This window comes from Charadrius vociferus, unplaced genomic scaffold (genome assembly GCF_000708025.1).
Source record: "Charadrius vociferus isolate BGI_N301 unplaced genomic scaffold, ASM70802v2 scaffold858, whole genome shotgun sequence".
NCBI lineage: Eukaryota > Metazoa > Chordata > Aves > Charadriiformes > Charadriidae > Charadrius > Charadrius vociferus.
Window position 1 is genome coordinate 2,406,731 of NW_009649724.1, and position 15,144 is coordinate 2,421,874.

Genomic DNA, 15,144 nt, shown 5'->3' on the forward strand with positions numbered 1-15,144 from the left:
GGGGCGGTGCTGGGGGGACGGGCACTATAGGGGGTGGGGGGTCCAATATGGGGGGGGATGACCCTCTTTACTTATATTCTTGCAGCGGAGAGGGGGGGACCCCCTCCAGCCCCCCCCTCCCCAGGGATGCTCCCGCCTGCCGGGCTCCATCCCGACCGGAGAGTCGCGCTCAAAGCGATGAAGCTTCAGGGGGGTTAAATTCAAAGTTAGGGGTGTTGTGGGGGGGCTCTGGTTGGGGCAGTGACGATGAAAAGTCCTCTGCTCCGCGCTGGTATTTGGGACAGTTCGGTAGGGGCGGGAGGGGGGACACACCGGCTATTTGGCGGCTGAGGGTTTGGCTCTTGGGCTACTTCGGGAAGATATGAGTCTCTTTTTCACAGCCCAGGTGAGCCCTAGCACTGCGAACAGCACTCCAGACCAGGGGTACCCCAGTGCTCTGCTCCCCAAGAGGCCCACATCATTCTTTCCTCTAGCCCAGCCCCGTTCCGTGGCTCCAGCCAAGGGGCAAAGCGGCGATTTCCACTTCTCAGGCAGAGCTCAGCCTTCCTGCATCCCCAGGGCCACCAAAGGGACCGCTCGGTAAGTGTTAATACCCACTATGTCTCCTCCTCGGAGACCCCGGGACACACTATATGGAGTATATAAGAATTTCCCCGTGCCTGCCAAACACAGTGATCATCAGAACAGCGTTGGGGACCAGGGAGGATGCTGAGGCAGCTGATGCTATTGGGAGTTAGAAAGATCTCATCACGGGTGGGATTTTTTTTAGAGCAGGACAGCTAAAAGGAGAGTGAAGAAGAGTCCTCAGTAGCCGTCTGTGGCTGAGGAACAGATTTATTGACATCAATAAGCACCCCGACATCAGGATGGGCTGCACAGGGGGTGCCCAATGGGTCTTTTGCCCCAGCAGCAGCTCTGTTTCCACGCAAGCCACTTTTGTGCCCAGAGGGAAGGATGGATATTTCAGTAATGCTCCCAAACTACCGCTGGGCATCCAAGTCCTGCGCTTCCGCATCAACCCACACTCCTTTCCAGCACTCTGGGTCGGTTTAACGGTAAAATTAAGGCCTCATAGACAGTCTGGTTTTGATGTGATTTCAAGCCTCAGCGAAGGCTGCAAGCACAGCTTAAGAATTTGTACATATGTGAAATATAAGCCAAGACTGTTGCTTAAGACACAGAGCCCGCAGCCTGCAGCCTGGCTCCTTTCGGTGCCAGCGCTTCCCCGTGCCGTGGTTTGCTGGGTCGTGTGCCTTGCAGCTGAACTTGTGACCCAGAATGATCATCTGACTGCGCTGGGCTCAGTGAATCAGGGATTTTGTCCACTGGCCAAAGTGCAATGTGTCCGGGGATGTCGATCGCACCGCAAAGAGAGAAGGGGCAGTGAGGGGGAAAGGACACAACCTTGAGCATCTCGAGGTGCCAGGAGGGAACTTCCTGTGGCACTGTCCTGTTCAATAGGGAGAGTTTATTCCGGAGGCCACAGCAGCATCCCTGGTCCCAGAGGTGCCCCCTCACAGCGGCAGCATCCAGCTCTGGCCCGATCCCGTGGTTCCTGGGGACATTTTGGGAGTGAAGCTTATTTTTGAAGCCGTGCCGGGTTGCTCAGTGGGATGGGGAGGCTGTTGTGCTTCCTCCCATCCCCACCTCCGCTGTTTGATCTTTGTGGCTTCACGTTTAAAGGCAGTAAATTCTCACTCCCTTCACATGTGATGGGCGGGCAGCAGCGCTCACACCATCTCGGGCAGTGTCTGGTGTTCAGCAACGGGGAAAGACACAGCAGAAGACAACCCCCCCCAGGCTGGCAGGTACACTGAGCTCCAAAGAGCTCAGGGGGGCTCTGCCCTGGAGAGATACTGGTGAGGAGCAGGTGGGAAAGGGAGTAGAAAGGTTCCTACGTGCACCATGAGGGCACCTTGGCTCCAGGTACCCCAGCCTGGCTGTCATCAAGTCAGGGTTAGTCATTGCTGCCCCCCAGAGCTCCAGCCCCTCCATCTGGTAGATCTTCTCCAGCAGCAGAGGATGAGTCAAACCGAACTGGCAGGACTTTACCTCCAGCCTGGAGAACATCTGATTGCCTCCTGATGGGGAAAGGCAGGCAGAAAATGCGAGTGTTTTGGCTCTGCCTGAGCTGAGACCCGCTCCATCCCGCCAGACACGGGGTTTTAGCCGGACTCGCTCTGTCCCGTGATGTGAACGGTGTGCCAGCATCTTTGGGGTTGAAGCAATGGGATGGATCCGCTGGCTGCTCTCTCACAGCCTCCCCTGTCCTCGCTCTCGCTCTGAACAGGGGGGAATCACCTACCCAAAGACGGAGCATTGTTTGCAAGCCAAATCATCTGCTGCCTTCATTTTCCTGCCCGTGGTGAGTAGAAAAGCTGCGGAGTACATGGACCATATCTTGCCCTTAGGGCTCACCCTTTACAGGCAGCTCTGGGGGCTACTGGCATGTCTCAGAGCACTCCAGACAAGGAGAGAGGCACATTTTTATTTTATTTTTCCTCTAGCTCAAGGACATGACGTGTTTTTCCCAGTCCCTGTCACTAGAGAGGACCCAGACAAAGCCCTTGAGCAGTCCCAGGGTTGCGGTGTCTGCTCGGGGCTCTTCTATCTCCATGGCACGTCCCTCTCCAACCAGGGTGGGCAGAGAGGAATATCTCTGTTGTGTCTCCTGCCAAGACGAAGAGGCAGATTACAGCCATCGGCCATGACAGGGGAGGGTCAGGGCCAGGAGAGAGCCTGCAGGTCCCTTCTTTGGGGACCTCCCGGCAGCTGCTTGCACCTTTACATCTGCATGAAGGAACCAGCCCGAGATATCACCTTGGTCTCATTCTGTACGTCTTTCCAGGTGTTGGGAGCTGAATCTGGCTGCTCTTCACGCCCCGTAGTTCGCCTGGATTTAATGGAAATGGGCTGGATATAGGTGACCTGAAGGAGAGCACGTGGCAAGTAGGGAACAGAGATGGAAGATGGCTTTGGACCTCACCAAACAGCTATGGGTAATAAGGAAAATTAAGGTATATAAGGTAAATTTGGCTCCTATTTTGATTTTTGCCTAGAAACAACTTTAAGATAAAACCTGTCTCACCCAGGCCTAATCCATAACTCACCCTGATCTTGAAATATCGGTGTGAGCTGGTCTGCAGCGTGGGCCCTCCTTCTCCCACCTTCCTCCCACTTCATCCTGAGCGTCTCCGGGAAGTGACAACAAGTGATGTTCTACCTTTTTTTTTTTTTTTTCATCATCGTTGCAATGCCAAGGGCGTGAATTTAGAAATAAAAAAGAAAAAAAAAAAAAACCAAAACCCTGCAAACCTCACGTATGTTCCAGTTCACAAAAGAAATAGTTTCAAATAGCCCGTCCGAGAGCTCCAGGCCAAAGATAGAGTGGAAAGGTTGTAGGCAGGGAAAAGCTGGCGTTGCAAAAGCCGTTCACTCGCCTTCGGCTGAAAGGTTGGCAGATCGGAGGCCTGGGCTCTCACCCAAAAAGTTCAGGCTGTGCTCTCCCAGCTCCCCACCACATGGGCAGGAAGGAGGATCCTCCCCAGGGACCCAAGATGAGTCAAAGCGGGTTGTTAGGCGGCTTTCCAGGAAAGAAAGGCTTGGAGAACAAAATCTGGCTGGGTCCAGATAGGGTCATTGAGGGAGAGATACGCGAGAAACCTGGGCACGTTGGAGGTCTTTGTAACCCAAAACCTGCCCCATCCTTGGTCCAGGAAGATGCTGAATTTAATTAGATTTATTCTGGCTTGGATGATAGGGACTGGGTATGGGCAGGACGCTCTGCCTTGGGTTTGCCATGCAGCCCTTGCTGTTCTTCTGTGCCACAGGGATGGTGTCAGCGCTTTACCTGCCCCGAGGGAGAAGAGGATGTCACCACCGGCATCTGGCAGGGCTTCCAGACGGGAATACCAAGGTATGTTGAAAAAAAGTCATAAAGTTTGGTTTTGTCTGATTTCCAGCCAATATTGCAGGTCCGGGTGTTGCCGATAGCTCATATACCCAGAAAACATCCAAAATTCCCCTCTTTGTTCCCCCCGCCTTGGTATTTACAGCTCTCCCTTGTTTAAAGGAAGACAGAAGTGGCTTTTTGCAGGGTGTTTTAAAACAGTACGTGGAAATTTAGAGGAGCTAGACAATGGTCCCACACATCCCCCCAAAACCAGCATCACTTATTTCTTATCGTTCATACACACACCATCAGCTTGAAGATTTATGGCCCAGGACTACACGGCTCTATAGTGTACCCACCAGCCTGAGACAAGGTCCATCCTTAATTAATGAACTTTATGTGCTGCTCACATTAGAAATCCATAAACCAAAGATGCACAGAGACGCCGAGCTTGCAAAAGGGTGAAGCTGCAGGTCCGGGTAAGCCCGAAAGATTGTCAAACTGATGTACATCTGGAATAAACCTGGGGGGACGGAGATCCGCAAGCCAACTGCTGAAGATACTCGTCACTCAGGCAAACCATTATGAAGTTCGCTCATTTTCATCAGCCCATAAACCATGTGAGAGTATAATAGGGAGGAGGAAGGAGTTCATATATGTGTGGGTTTTTTTCCTAGGGAAGAGTGTTTTCATTATAATGCCATATTTATTTAGTGTTGTTTGTGGGCTGGTTCATAGGAAAAGCAGCCCTAGGACGAGCTTGGAGGTCTCCATCAAATTTGGAGGTCTCCATCAAATTTGGAGGTTTTTAACCCCAGGTAGGACACAGCTTTGAAAGGGGTTTGGGGAAGGACCAGGCGATCCTCGGAGGCTCTTCTCACTGATGTGCTGCTCTCAGGACACCTTGGAAGCCGCAAGACCCAGCCGGGAAGCAGAGGAAGAAGCTCCCCAAGGAGGACAAAGCCTGGGAGGAGGCTGCAGTGCTGGAAATAGGATTTAGCCCTGATTTTGGAAAGCCATAAGCCTGCCTCCCGTCCAGCCTCACCTGCAGGTGACTGGAGCTCCAAAACCACCCCGAAGCAAGGTTGCCCTCTGGTGACACATTCTTGCTCTGCAAATCCAGGTATGAAACGGGATTGAATGCTGTGGAGTGCGTTACAAACCGAAAAGTGATGAAAAAAAAAAAAAATAGAGAGAATAAACGTGGAGGTGCCTTAACATGGTTTAGAAAGCAGAGGTAGAAATGTTTCAAATCAAGTCTAGTCAACTCAAATCAAATCACAACCGTGGCCCTTTGGTCTCGAAATACCCAGTTTATGGCACTTCTATGGTACCATGAGCTTTTGGAGGTGGCATCATCAGCTGATAAACCCAGATCCAGCCCGGCTGTCCCTGCTTTTTCTTAAATCCTAAAAATCTGATTTCCTCACGTTTAAGCGACCCCCAGTTTTCCCAACATCACCCTCACAGACACCGAACCCCCCTGTAATCGGTGCACGGTCCCCGGGGATGCACTGCTGCAAGGAGGGGGTCTAATATTGCACTGAGGGCAAGGCAAAAGCAGGTTTTTTTACGAGGAACTGAGGGGTTTGAGGTGCCAAAGGCTAAATAACCACCACTTGTAAGGCAGGGGGGCCCTCTCGTGGCTGTGGTCGTGAAGCGGGGTTCAACGCAGCGATTACAGATTTATATTAGGGCGGCACATTTTGCTACTTTAATTCACTCTCCGGTTCTCGCTCGCTCCAAAATCTCCCCTTCTCATGCAAAACTAAGGCAAACAACCGTTTCGCTGAATCACACTGGTGCAGGTAAGATGGTTTCACTGAAGATAACGCGGCAGGACACAAGGCTGGGGCCCTGATTTAAAATCCCGCTGCTTTTCTGGGCGAGATTTCACCCCAGCCGCTTACTTTAAAAGGAAAACTAATGGCATCGCTCATTTTGACATCAGCTGGGTTTTGAGGCGGCTGCAGGACCCCTTCGCTCTCCTCTGGCTGCTGCAGGGTCTGCTCCAAACTCACAGGGATGGATTTAAAGTTTCCCACCGGGCAGCGCAGGGCGGCACTGACATCTAGCGGTAATATCCTTCGAGCTTGTAGCTGCTTTGTTGATAGCTCAAATAATTCTCCCAAGTGTTTTACCCTGGGCCGAGGGCAAAGCGAACAGGGGAATCTTTAAAACGCCCGCCTGGCACTGCGAATCTGGATGCGACCCCGTTTACAGTGCAAGCAGGGCACAGCAAAGCATCGCGGAGACCCCCGAAACGGGGCAATCTCGCTACTACGGAGCGAGAACAGCAAATGCAAGGTGGGCCTCATCCTGGCAGCCAAAATCCCGCTGGGAGATGGGTGCTGGGCGACAGGAGCGGAGGGTTTGGCTCTCCGGGAGGGATGCGGGAGGGAACTGCCCGCTGCCCGGCTTTGCGGAGCTGGGGATGCGCAGAGGGGAGCGGGAGCAGACGTTCGCAAGCTGTTTGATCAAAAGGGTCTTTAAATCCCAGTGACTAGGGAGTTAATGGCTTTCACGTGCTCAGCCAGCCCCAGAGAAATGAGAGCTGCAGGCAAGGTTTGGGGGCGGCGTGTCCCGTAAGGGGTTAAGAAGCAGGAGCCCCGAAAAATCTTGGGGTGCCTCATCCTCTGCTGGGAGGAGATGCAGAGGGGCAGCCGGGTGAGGTTTTGCTCTCTCCCAGCGTGCCTTCAAGCTGGTTCCTAACGAGCCTGGCGAGGCTCATATCGGCTACATGAAATTCCCGCGACCGTTTGCAGAGCGGAGCCACTAATGAAAACCAGCGGTGCTTTCAAGCTAAGATGCAAGCATATCCTCCGAGATCAAAGATGCAGCTCCGGGAGCGGAAAGCCGGGAATAAATTACATCCTGTCAGGAGAGACGTACCCTGTGCTGCCTGCAGCCTCACCTGTCCTAATTCAGAGCAGGGGCACCACCTCTCCGTGCCTACCAAAGCAAAGCCCAGTGAGATGCCCACCCGTGAAGGCACCTGCAGTGGGGTTTGGGGGCGGAGGAGGCAGAGTCAGGGCTCACTTTTGCCTTCTGGTCCTCCCTCTGCGCTTTCCTTCTGATTTTAAAAAGCAAACTGTGTTTTCTCCCCGGCCCAGCGAAGCGGCGGAGGGAGGAAAACCCACCCCGGCCACTGCGAAGAAGGCGCTCCAGCTGTGGGCTGAGCTCCCTGCCAGGAGGGGGGGGGGCTGCGGCCGGCTGCCGCGGGAGAGCAGCCAAGGCGCTGGGTGTCCAGGGAGGGAACACATTCGATACACAGCCCCGGAGACATGGCCCAGCCCAAACTACACCATGCCTGGGGTTGCTCATTGTTATTATTAATTATTGTTATTGTTGTTGTTGTTATTGTTGTTGTTATTATTATTACTATTATTACTATTACTATTATTATTACTTTTTTTTTCCCCTCCCCTCCTACGGTGGCGAAAACCACATTTTAAAAAGACAAAGTAATCAGAGCCCTTGGCCCCAGGGCAGCGCTGCTATTTAGAGCCAGGGCTGTGTGTTTACTATATAGGTAGGGATGTGGCTTTTAAGTGGAGATAATAATAGAGAGGCAGATGTAAATACGTCCTCAAGTAAAGGGAGAGCAGCCTTTAACTCTGCGCCCCGTTTGCTCAGCAGTGGCCGGACTCTGGTTTCCCAGGAATTCTGTGGTGCCAAATGCTGCTTTACCCTTTCGGATCTTTTTAGGCTTAGGCTGAGGGGGAGAAAAACCCCGCAGCATAGAGGAACTGGTCCTTGGGCTTGCATCCACAGTGAGGTTAATGGAGCACAAGCCCAGTCCTGAGTATTCGCTGCTCCCTTTAAAGGTTTAGAAAATCAGGACAAGGAGCAGAATAGGACCCACCACCTCCAAACTGCGGCAGGGACATCCCGGGATATCTCAGTGCCACACAAAGGGTGCTCCAAAGGCCAGGAATCTCATGAACTAATGGGGAAGTAGGGCTCAAGAGGAAAGAAGGAGTAATATGTAAGGATTAATTTCCCTTTCTCCATTACAGCTGGTTGTTCCCTGGTGCTGAGCGGGTTCCCAGCCAGGGACAACGTGTTTCTGTCCATCTCCTGATGTTTGCCACAACGGCGCACATGACAGCAGCTACCTGGTTTTACAGTCTGACACTTTATTATACGCCTGTTTCACTCACTGCGAGGGAATGGGGATGGAGAGAAGAACTCGGTCTGAAAGGGGGAGATCTGGGTTTTAAATGAACCCAAGTGCAACATTCTCCCCCCCCAACCCAAAATAAAAAACAAACAAACAATAAAAATGCCACAAAACAAAGGAAAAAAAAAAGAGAGAAAGCGACAGGAGGGGCTGGCTGCATTGTTTTATTCTCATAGGTATTTTCCACAAGTCTGATTTAGCCCATCGCCTTATTCCAGCCAGAGGAAACCCCATGTGGACCCAGCTGTTTGTTCAGGGCATGGAAACCTCCTTGTATTTGTCACTGTTGGAGCTTTCCCCGGGGCCCAAAGCCCTCCCATGTCCCTGGTTAAGCGAAGGACACGGCAACCGGGGGCGGGGGGCGAAACCCCCCGAGGCACCTTCTCTCTTGCAGGCTGAAACGAGATGCTCTCCAGCTGGTGCTTTCCGGCAGTGAAGGGATAGGGGGGGCGGAATGGGAGAAGAATGAGCTCCCTGGGGTAATTTCTCCCACGGAGGAAGCGGAACCGGGTGCCAAACCCCATCCCCTGGGGCAGGACCACCTCCCCGAGCCCTTTGCTGCCCGCCTGGGCAGGATCAGGCCCCGACGGGCGGGCAGAAGTTGGGCTGAAGGGGTTAATTCTGGGAGAGTAACAGGCTGGAGTTGACACTTGGAGGCAGGCGGGGCTCCCAGCGCCTGATTGGCCTCAAATCGCATCCAAAAGTGGGTTGGTTTTTTGTTGTTTTTGTGTGTGTGTGTGTGTGTGTGTGTGTGTTTTCTCTGCTGCTGCTTCTTCTTTTTTTTTTTTTTTTTTTTTTCCTTCCTCTCCCAGTGACCTTTGCCCTCCATAACAAGCTGCTGATATGTTAGAATTTACTGGGTTATAAACATTTTTTATCGAGTAGGAGGAAGCTGGGTGATTTGGCATCAGCTTCCCTAATAAAACCCAGGGGAGAGGCTGCGATGTTTGACACCAATAAAGGCATGGAAGAAGCTGCAGCCTTCTGGGATGCTGGTCACGAACGACGAGGGGAGTCAGCCAGTGTCAGTCACGTAGCTTCGCTCTGCTGAGGCACTTTTGGAAGGAGGCCAGTGTGCTGGCACGGGAGAGGGAGCTGGGAGGGACCTGGTAAAGGGCTCCTCTGTTCTTTCCCAGCGTTACCGAAATTGTGTGATCTATCACACACAGCAGCGAGCTGGGATCCCTAAACCCTCTTTTTCCTGCAACTGGGAGGTGGAGAGACACTAAACGGATGAGGTATCTAAGAAGGGATGAGGACCTTCGTGTTGGGTTCGGGCGCTGGTCCTACAAGAACGTGGAGAACTCCAATCATAGGTTGATCTTGGATCAGTGATTGAATTCTGCTGCCTGAGACGGACCTGGCATTGGCTATAGATAAACAGAATTAAAACTATTGTCAACAAGAAACCCAGAGTCTGCTTGTGGCGCCAGGTGCTGCACAACAACGCAGCAAAAAAGATGGTGGGAGTTCACCAAGAGCTCACAGCCGAACACGCCTCTGCCGCCCAAGGGAGCAGTGATTTAAACTGGTCAATAACTAACTCATTCCACAAAAGCCTGAATAAATCATCTGATGACTAGATATACACACATTATAAATGTTTAGTTCTGATAATATATGACTGAGCTGTTATTTTGACAAATAGCTAGTGAATAATATATCTGATGAACTGCATAATATTTTACTAATGATTAATTTATTCATTCGAAACAAACAAACAAAACCCAGCCTTTTCCTCAGCTATTATAAGGAACCCTAAGTAATGGCTGCAGAGAGCTTTGAGATCCCTGGATGAGCTGTGGCTGTTATTCCTCCTTTCATCATTGTGTATTTCTAGTGATTTATTACCAGGGATAATGAATCCGTGGCTTATGTTATGGATGGCCTCTAAATGAGGTAGTGACAGATCCTGTTCAAAAGCGCCTGATTTTATAATGCCCGCTAAAATCGACAGGAATTTGGCACTTAGGCGGTTAAGTACCCCCCCAAAGTGCTTAAATACCTTTTTTAAGCCTGGGCCAAGCTTATCCGACGTTTCATCTGCTTCTTCTGACTGGAGACAGCAGTGTTGTGGTTGGGGATAGTTTGGGTAGGGTTCGTTACTACAAGACGGCGGTCTGTAAGATGTAGCTGAGGACTGCCCTGGCTGTAGTTCTCCCTCTCCCTCACTCTTAATTCCATTCAGAAATATAATTTCTGTGAGTTCACAGAGAAGATAAAGGACCAAAGAGCAAGACCCCATCCCCACTGCCTCTCTGTCTTCAGCTCTCTGTCTCCGCTGCCTCTCCATTCCCCGCCGTGTCCCCAGCCCGCTGGCTCTGCCTGCTGCCGGGCCCCCTCCCTGCCTGCCTGCCCCCCGCAGGGCCTAGATATTAGTACGGAATATTTTATGCTGAGGGTGGTGGGATCCTGGCCCGGGTTGCCCCGAGAGGTGGGGGATGCTCCATCCCTGGAAACATTCCAGGTCAGGTTGGACGGGGCTCTGAGCAACCTGATGTCCCAGATGTCCCTGCTTATGGCGGGGGGGGTGGACTAGATGTCCTTTGAAGGTCCCTTCTGACCCAAACTATTCTATTCTATGATTCTATAAGCAGTCCCGGGATGCCAGAGACCACCTTGGGGGAGTGAGCAGAGAGCTGGGGAGGGGATGGGGGACCTTGGCTCTCTCCCCACCTTTCCTTGCTGTGTAGGGGCTGTAAATCCCTGGGGCAAAGGCTGCAGGGTTGATCTACAGGGTTCGGTCAGCATTTGGGAATCCTTTCCCAGACCCAGCATCCATCCTGTGCGTGCACAGGCTGGACACCGTGATGTCCCATCAGCCTGGTGTCCTCCATAGATGAGGGACGGAGTGGGTTAATGCCTTTCTTGCTACAGGGAAATAGCAGTGCTGCAAAGCAATGGGCTTAACTCCCTTCCGGATAGCAGCTCGGGCCAGATAGTAAATAAACTGAGTAATGCGTAGTCCCGCTCCTGAGCCACCTGTTAGCAGCAGAGCAGATGCACCAACAATCCTTTCCCGCAGCCACCACCCCCAAAAACTCTCCCTCTCCTTCAACACGCTCCGGCTGGGGGGACCCTGCCCATGGCTGAGCTTTGAGGAGTCCCCGGGAGCGGAGATCCTGGTCTTTCACACCCCCCCTCCATCTCCAGGGCTGTTGCCCAGCCGCTTTTATCGACACCGGGTTATTTTTCATGTCTCTTGCAAAGCCAGCTCCCCACCACCACCACGCTCCCTGCGGCGATGGGGCTGTTTGGGTCCTCGGGACCAAATTCAGGTTTGCAGAGTCTGAAAGGCACTGAGGTCTTTGCAAGGGATAACGGTGCGCCGAAGTTGCTCGTCCTCTGCGGTGGGTTGGGTAGGTACGGGGGTTCTTGGAGGAGTCCTTGAAGCTGGAGCTCGGCAGGGAGCAGCTGGGCAGCCGAAACCACTTTGGCAGCCTGGCTCTGCCATTTCTGCCCACTTTGTCCTTCCCCTGGGGGCTTGGTCCAGCTTCTCCTCTCCTAATAAAGCAGTGGTTTAATTCCAGCCCCGCTCAGGCAGGAGAAATGCTAAACCTTGGCGCTCCAGCTGATTTCAGCTGCTCAGCATCACTCAGGTTTCACGCCTTGCTTGGTTTTTCTTGCATGCCACGGAGCCAAGCTGGCAGGAACAGATAGCAGATTGAGGAGCGATGGATGCTGCACTTGGAGGCAACCCCCCCCCACCCCAGAGCTCACAGCAGTCAAAAACAGAGTTTGCAAAGGAATAACCTGAATTTTTAAGCATATAAATGGGAGTGGAAATGACTCTTCCAGTAGCGTGAAGCTGCTCTCCGATTCCCCAAGAGGACAGGAAAAATAATGTATTGCATCTTCTGCAACCAGCTGGGCACCCGGTGGTTTTAAACGCCACCCGGGGCTCTCCTGCTACAAATAAGGTGATACATTTTGGTGGGGAGAGAAATCCTGATTATTCCCCAGATGGAGCTGGGCATTAAAAAAATAACAGTCCTCTGGGTAAAGGTGTGCCATGGCTTCTCTTGAAGGCAGAATGCGCGTATACACAGCCAAGGGGCTGAGAAGCTGCTGCCCTGCCCTGGCTATCGGGTACAGCCCCGGGAGGGGGTGATGCTGCCTGGTGGCAGCTTCCTCCGTAGTTACCAGTGAGTTTCCAGTCTGTTTTGCTCCCGTTTTACCACCATCTCCTCTTTGTTCCCCAGAGCAATATCTTTGCATCATCCCTCGGGGTATTTCTCGATGGGGAGGAAGCCTTTAAAAATCTTGGTTTGGATGAACAGAGCAATAGCTTATTTAAGTGGTTGGGAGAAAACTTCAACCACAACCAGCTCTGATGGAGCAGGGGGAAAAAAAAAAAAGCCACCTGCTGTGTTTGTGTCTTTTGTTCTCAGCAACAAAAATGCGGGGAGAAGCACAGTTGCTGCTAACTCAGGAGCCCAAACAACCCTCTCGCTTCTCCCTAAATACCTAAGTTTTGTGGGCCAAAAAAATGTGGTGGCTTGCTGGTGGCTGGTGAGATCTTTGGGAGATGCCCAGGGAGCAGAAATGTTGAGTCAGAAGAAGCCATATTTACATAGTGACTTTTCTTCCCGTAACCACACTTTAATTACCAAATATTCATTAAAGGTCATAAGCGTTGTTTGTATTCCCAGTTATTTTCTTGCATAAGCTGTAACAGCTCAAGTAGAAGATAGTCACCATAAGACGCGGTCAAGCATTGCAAGTTGTAATCAATGTCATGCTGTTGCTAGGAAAATGCTATTAATGATCTATTTCTAATCAATCTGAGCCATTATCGCTCAGCTGTTAACCTAATTTAGATAACAACAGTTTAATTCCACCTCCATCAATCCTCGTGTAAACCAGGAGGAAATGATGAAGCGAGAGTAGGACCAGACCTGAAATTTGGGGGTTAATCGTGCTTCTGGCTTGCTGCTTGCAGGAGATGGGGTATTTGGGTGGGGGGGGAGAATTAGCAGCAGGACAGTGCTGAGCAATAACACCTGGAAGCAGCCAGCAGGACTTGGCAGGATGTGACCTGCAGTGATTAAGAAGAACCCCCTTATATAGGGGATGGGTGCGATGCCCCAGGCTGGGCACGCAAGTTATCCTTGGTGTTTTTCCTGCAGATGTACCAAAATGTCAGGGGGGGAGGGCGGTGAGTATCACTAACAGAACTAAGTGGGGCTTTGGAGTATGGGAAACTGAGGCAGGAGGCGGTGTAGGGGTTAAACCCTCTGCCGGGCAGAAGAAAGGGCAGCGGGGCTGAGCACCTGCAGTGCAGGCTGCACTTGCAGAGAAGCTCTGCAAGGCTCAGGGGATGTTTGCCGAGACACCTAAAGCAACAGGCGGTTACAAAAACCATCCAGCAGCATCCCCGGCCAGTTGGCAGCAGAATTGGATTCCTGTGGTGGGATTTCTCCAGTCTCTCGGGTGCGGATGAGATGTGTTTCCAAGCTCTCCTCTCCAAGCGTGATGGCTACGGTCCCCTTTTCTTTCCCCCTTGCTCTTGCAAGAGAGGAATCTGCGATCCCTGACTCCAAGAGCCGGTAATGACCGGGGACCGCGGTGAAACCAGATCGATCTGATTAAGCTGGGATTCCTCACTTGACTTCTGTGGTTTTTCCAGGCAGATTTACGAGGTTTTAGGAGCGCTGTTGCAATCCCTTCCCTCCAGGACCAGGTGGGTGCTGGAGTGGGTGGCAAGGGGCACCGCTGGGGTCCCACTGCTGGCTCTCCCTCACCCGCATCCACCATCAAAGTGACCTCGGAGGTAAAGCCAACGCCACCCTGGAGCTTCAGCTCCCCTCGTGTCCGGCTCCTGGGCTCACTTTTTGCAGCTTGAGCGGGTGAGTTCGCTTAATCCCTTGACAAAAGGAGCCGGCCCCTCCTGAGCCCATCCCAAAGGCAACCGGGATGGGATTAAAGGGGTTTTTTTGTTTTTGCAAAGCAAAGGGGGAACCTGCCATCCGCCAGCGTCGCCGGTGCTCTTCCTCCGGGATTTGCCCTCCCGGGTGTGACCCCCATCCCGCATCCGCTTCGGTGCATGAGGTCGGAGGACCGGGCAGCCTCCCTAAATATTCCCCTGGCCCACGCACTCGCTTCCTCGCATCACCCCGTAATGTCAAACAGCTGCCGCATTTCAGCCCCGCCGCTGGCGCGGTCACCGCCGATTATCGAGGGCTCCGGTATGAAAGGCGCAGTGTGGAGGGAGCTGGCTCCCACCGCCGCCATGGCGAACGGCAGCGCTCCTGCCCCGGGGATGCTCCGGGGACGGGGTTTTGCTTTGCGTTCAGCCGTGCTTTGCGAAGAGGTGGCGGCGGTCCTCCTTTGTGCCTCAGTTTCCCCTGCCCTGAAAAGGGGGTAATTGCTTCTCTCGCAGGTCAGCCCCAAATATCCAGCAAAGGGGGGAAAGAGAAGGGGGAGGAAAAAAAAAAAAAAAATCAAGTGACAAACAGAAAAGGGAGGGGGGAGAGAGCCGGGAAGGCCGGAGGTGTCCCCCTCGCCCCACGGTTCTCTTCGCTGCTGCCCACGTTCCTGCAAGGAAATTTTTGGCCCGAGCTTGAAACCGCAGGAGGAGGCTGGCAGGGCGGCCGCCGCGGGGATCCGAGCCAGGGGGCCAGCGTGCCGACATTGCTTTGGGGGAGAGAGAGAGAGACAGGCTGAGATATGTTTTTACCAGTTGTTTTTTAAAAGCTGGGCAGCCCTCGCATCTGACCCCGTGTTTGCTTCCTTCCATCTGTCCGCACTCCAGAAATCTCAGCGTTTCTGTTCTCTCCCCCCCCACCCCTACAGAAATGCTGGCTTCTAGGGAGAAAGGAAGGAAAAAAACCCCAAAAACAAAAAACCCCAAACCACAACAACCCTATGAGCAAACAAACCAACCTACAGCCCCCGGGTCGGGTTGAGCATTAATCTCTGGGAAGCGAGTCGGAGGTTGGCGGGTTGCGCCGGGGTGTTGTACGGGTGCTCCCTGCCATCCTTCTGCACTGGGTGGGTCCGGCGATATTAGATCATTATGTGCATACCACAATAATAGTTTAGTGTGTGTGTAAGAGCAGTTTCTCCC

General features: G+C 52.6%; 1 protein-coding gene across 1 annotated transcript in view; it reads right to left on the reverse strand.

The window, feature by feature from the left end:
• ADAMTS15 (ADAM metallopeptidase with thrombospondin type 1 motif, 15) overlaps window positions 1-14,309 on the reverse strand; it is a 25,134-nt gene extending 10,825 nt beyond the window's left edge. Inside the window, exons 1-2 of the mRNA XM_009890825.1 lie at window positions 14,191-14,309; window positions 13,820-13,896 (exon numbers count right to left, since the gene is read on the reverse strand). Of these exons, the coding sequence (XP_009889127.1) occupies window positions 13,820-13,896; window positions 14,191-14,309 (196 nt within the window). The remainder of the gene's footprint in view (window positions 1-13,819; window positions 13,897-14,190) is intronic.
• Window positions 14,310-15,144: the final 835 nt, after the last annotated feature.